At 48.3% G+C, this 4963-nt stretch overlaps 1 protein-coding gene across 1 annotated transcript in view; it reads right to left on the bottom strand.

Annotated features, from left to right (window-relative positions):
* Positions 1–1001, bottom strand: part of LOC103596402 (C-type lectin domain family 4 member G-like) — a 4815-nt gene extending 3814 nt beyond the window's left edge. The window contains exons 1-3 of the mRNA XM_008580027.1: positions 947–1001; positions 548–658; positions 166–219 (exon numbers count right to left, since the gene is read on the bottom strand). Coding sequence (XP_008578249.1) covers positions 166–219; positions 548–658; positions 947–1001 — 220 coding nt within the window. The remainder of the gene's footprint in view (positions 1–165; positions 220–547; positions 659–946) is intronic.
* Between the last annotated feature and the right edge of the window lie 3962 nt (positions 1002–4963).

The raw sequence follows: 4963 nt of genomic DNA, 5'->3' as shown, positions 1-4963 counted from the left end.
CGCGCGCACGCCCGGTCACCTGGGGGACTCAGGAGACATTGCCCCTCTACGTGATCAGCCCCGGGGCACGGGGGGTCCCCACCTCCCCACTACCCTGTCTCCCGGGTCCCAGGCACTCCCGCCCCGCACACCCCGGGGGCCCAGGTGCCACCGCGCGGCACGCACCGTTTGTCCTCAGCTGGTCCTGGCTGCCGAGAAGCGCCCCGCGCTCCGTGGAGGCTGCGGAGAGAGGCTGCTGCAGGCGCCGCCGGGGACTCCGGAACCCTCCCCTGGCTTAGGGGCTGCGGGGTCCCCCGTCTTGGGACCCACAGAGGGGCAGGCAGGCGTACAGCGCAGGCAATGCGCACACACCGATGAAAGAGACACACAGAGACGTGCACACCCACACACGCCCTCACGTGTACACACGTGTGCGTGCACACAGCCCGGAGATGTACACGCACTCTGTTCACACGTGCTCACACTCAGACTGGTGCGCCCTGAAGGGAGGAGGTTTGTGTCCCCAGGAGGGCCACACACAACCTCTCCCCATTAAGGGGTCACTCACCTCTAGACAATAGGATGCTCAGAATGAGAGCCCACAGGACTGTGGTGACCAGGACAGCCAGGGCCAGGAGAAGGGGTCTCTGCCTGCAGTGCTCCCAGCCTCCGCAGCGCCCTGGGAGAACACGGAGGGACTGCTGGATACCCCAGGATTGAGCCCGGGATGCTTGGGTTCCTCCCAGAAAACAGAGATTCAGAGACGTTAAGTAACCTGTCAATAGTCACACAGCCCCTACGTGGCGGGTGGAATTTGGATCCTGGTCCAACTGGCTCTGTGTCCTTTGGTGTCTGTCCTGCCACCACTACCTGGACCCTTTCTGCCTCTTCCCGTCCCCTCCCTCATCAAACCCCAGTCAGGGGGACAGAAAGAGACCTATGAGGCATTCCCATTGCTCATGCATACCTCCAGGAACCTCCTGGGGCCCGCTGCCAAACTTGCTGTGCTTGGAGGTGGTCATGACAGTGCCGGCGTCCAGCCCTGGGCACGGATGTAAATCTAGCCCCCACCAGTACTGGCCCCACCCACTCTTCCTTTTTTCCCTCCCCGTTCTTTGACTCAATTCCAGTAAAAGGAACCACTGAGCCGTCGTAGGGCTGGGGGTAGGAATTGGGGGCAGTTCCAGCCTCCCTGTCCTGCAGCTGCAGCTACATGCCCCAGCTGGTGCTGGTGGCTTCTCTCTGCAGCTTGGTCCCCATCTCCTGTAGGCCTGGGGCTGGGCCTCCTCCTGAATCTGGTCAAGTTCTGAGCCCTGCTGTTTCCTGAGAAAGCCCCCTCAGGCGTGGCCACCAGCACAGTTCATCTTTCCTCTTCAAGTCCCCTGCAGGTGCCTGCCAGAGGCTGGGTCTGACCCTGACCTTAATTTAGTCCCTCTGCGGCAGAATGCAGGAAGAGATGTTTGCGGGGTGGTGCTCAGCTAAGCTGCTGGACTGTACTACTGGGTGGGTGGGAGGTTGAGGGTCTATGTAGTGTGTAGCTTCTAGAAACCTCAGCTTCTCCTCTTTGAAAAGGGGGACAGTGGCAGGGGCTCCCTCACAGGGACGCTGTGATAAAGAAGTGAGGTTATGCACGTCAAACCCAGCAGCATCTCAGGCACTGGAACACTAATGTTCATGCATCCTTTCAATAAGTGTCGAACACTTACCATATGCCAGATGCTGATCAGGGATCTGGGGCTGCATCAGTGAACAAAATAAGCAAATCCCTTCCTCTTTGGTTCTGACATTCCAGTGGGAAACAGAGGGGACAGACCCCAATGTTGATATTGCCAAGGGTGAGAACCCTAATGTACTATATTTTAAAAAGTGAATGTCCATGGTGAAGAGGAAGAGGGTGACACGTTAAAGGTCAGCAATAGTTAGAGAACAAGGAAAGGCTGAGAAAGGCCATTTTCCAAAGAATGGGAGGGCCGTGCTTTTCCTTCCAGATGTCCCCTTTTTCTGAGATGTAAGACTCATCTTGCCTTTGTCATCAGAAATGGAGCCCGCGTCAACAGGCGCTGACATCTGCCTTAGCAGCAGGACTTCACTGTGGCACAGAGCTTTTTGGTGGGGCACGTCCTCCTTTTGCGGCTTTCGAGGTGCTCAGGGAGAGGAAATGATGAAACCACAGCCTTGAGCAATCTCTGTCCTCAGCAGCCATCAGGATATATTCTTGGGAAAGGAATTAGATGAAATTGATTCATCAGTCCTTATGGAGGAGGGAGCATTAATTGTATGGGGGCTCAGGTCAGGTTTTCTGGAAGAGACAGCATTGGAACGGTGCCTTCAAGGACATGTGAGCTGTTGACAGAAAAAGGAAGGGGCATGTCCGGCACAGGGCACAGCCAAGACAAAGGCAAAGGGACAGGAAAGTGGGTCTCTGTTGGATGCACCTGTGGCCGAGGTGGCCTTGGGGAACCAGGGCACACCTGTCCAGCTTAGAGAGGAAGTCAGAGTGCTGCCGATCCCTTGTGCTGTCCCTAGAGCTCACCACAGGGGAAGTGAGAGGGGAAGGGTGGTCCTACTTATGAGATTGGTTGCAGACCTTCAATCTGTAGTGCTGGCCCAGGACAGGGAAAAAGTCATAAGTGCTATGGAATAATGAAAGGAAGAAAAAGTCAAGTAGGACAAAGGGTTTGGGAGGGCTGGGGCTTGGTCATTCAGCAGTAGGTATGGTGGAAGGTGAGGCCGTGGAATGCCTTGTTGAGAATGTAAAATGTTGTTTTATGAAGCACTTAGTAGGTTGTTTCAGTCCCTCTTGTAAACACGACACATCTTCCTGATCCTCTCAACCCCTTCCGAAAAATACCTACATTTTTTAAGAAACTGTTACTTGATGTCGATTTTCCTGCCTTGTTCCAAGAAGGAATTAGGAAGAAATTTATAATAAAATAAAATGAAAAGACAAGAAGATTTTTTAAAAAATGGAAGACAAAGGAGAAATGGGGGTAAAGAAGGGAACATGAATCTAAGAGACGAGGTGTGTACACAAGACTCAGACCAGAGCACAGACTCTCGGTCATGTATCTCCTTGCTTGATTTCAGCAGGGAGTAAGGACAGACACCTTGAGATGTGCAACCAAGTTTTCTAGACGAATCTCTGGGATGGAACATGTAGAACTAAGCCCTCATGGAACTTTCCAGAAAGACAGGAGCAATATTCTGCCATGGGGGCTTCATGTCCAGGCAGTTCTAGTAAAAGCAGACTGGCTTTACCTGACAGCAGATGGCTGTCACCAGTGTTGGGTGTTTTTAGAATGTTTCAAGCAACTGTGAGTTTTAATGTATACCTGGAGGTACCTGTTACTGGTGAGCTCTCTCTCTCTCTCTCTCTCTCTCTCTCTCTCTCTCTCTCACACACACACACACACACTATAATAATTTTCAGTAGCAGGCTCAATTATTTCATTTAGAAATGAACTTGATCCTCTGAACACAGGTGACTGAGACTGCTTGGTCTTAGAGACCCCATGCACATTGTTTTTTAACAAGAAAGATTTGCGTTGATTTATTTTTCACGTATATTTAAATTAAAAAGTTTTGTTGAACTATTATTGACCTACAATAAACTGTACATATTTAAAGGTACAATCTGATGAGTTCTGACATATATATGTATCTGTAAAACCATCACCACAACCCAAATAGTGAATGTGTCAATCTCTCCCCCAAGTTATTTTGGGCTCATTTGTAATCCCTCCTCCTCTAATCCCTGGAACCCACTGATCTGCTTTCTGTCATTAGATTAGTTTGCATTTTCTAGAATTCTGTATAAATGAAATCATACAGTTTGTAGCCTTTTGAGGCTGGCTTCTTTCTTCACTCAGCATAATTATTTTGAGATTCATCCATGTCATTTTGTGTATCAATAGTTTATTCCTTTTCATTGTGGAATAGCAGTATTTCATTGCATAGATGTGCCAGAGTTCATGCATTCACCCGTTGATAGATGCTGGGGTTGTTTCCACTTTTTGGCTATGAAAAATAGAGCTACTATTCACACTCAGGTACAAGTGTGTGGACATATGCTTTTATTTTCTTAGGTAAATACCTGTAAGTGGACAAATAGGTCATATTGTAGGCATGTGTTTCATTTTTCAAGAAACTGACAAACTGTTTTTCCAAAGTGGTTGTACCATTTTATTTTCCCACCAGCAATGTATGAAAGTTCCAGATCCCCTGCATTATGGCCAACACTTGCTTGGGAGGAAATGCAGCAAAAATAATGTAGCAATTAGAATAACTTTAAGAAAACATTATATGTGCTTGTACTGCAATGAATTTAAAAATATGAAAGAAACAGTTTCTTAACAAAACATAAGCCCAAGTAAAAATAGAAAGTCTAAACAGAAAAGAATCAGCAAGAGATTAGAAAGGTCCTTGAAGAACTGACATTTTAAAAAGGCACTTGGCCCAAGTAGTAATATCATCCCTCCCTGATTCCTACATTCCTGGTTTTATACTGCTTCTGGCTCCACAGTTTGGGTGACCATTTTGGACTCTCCTGTTGGCTGGATAGATCTTAGTTTGTCTCCTACCCTTTTTGTATCTTTGTTTACTCTTATGAATTCCAGCAACTCCTCCAGCCTCAGTGATGCTCAATAGGCAGGCTCCAACTCTAAAGAAACTTGCCACTGACAGCTGGGTTAGACCCAATCCCTCTCTTCCTCCATCTGCACAATGGGAAGGGATTAGGAACAGGAAGAACACAAGGCTGGTGTTATCACCACACTGTTAGCACAGTATGTGAGATCCTAGCAAAAGGTATAAGACATGAAAAGAGAGTAGGTGTAAGTATTAGAAGCAAAGAGAGAAAACCATTATTACTTTAAGAAAATATGATCACCTACTGTAGTGGATTGAATTATGTCCCCCCAAAACTCATTGAAGCTTGAATTGTCCCCCAAGTTTTATGTATTAGAAACTTGGCCCCCACTGTGAC

The sequence above is a fragment of the Galeopterus variegatus genome, unplaced genomic scaffold, assembly GCF_000696425.1.
Source record: "Galeopterus variegatus unplaced genomic scaffold, G_variegatus-3.0.2 Scaffold2002, whole genome shotgun sequence".
NCBI classification, from domain to species: Eukaryota; Metazoa; Chordata; class Mammalia; order Dermoptera; family Cynocephalidae; genus Galeopterus; species Galeopterus variegatus.
Note: the sequence above shows the minus strand (reverse complement) of the source record. Positions and strands in the feature narration are given on the sequence as shown.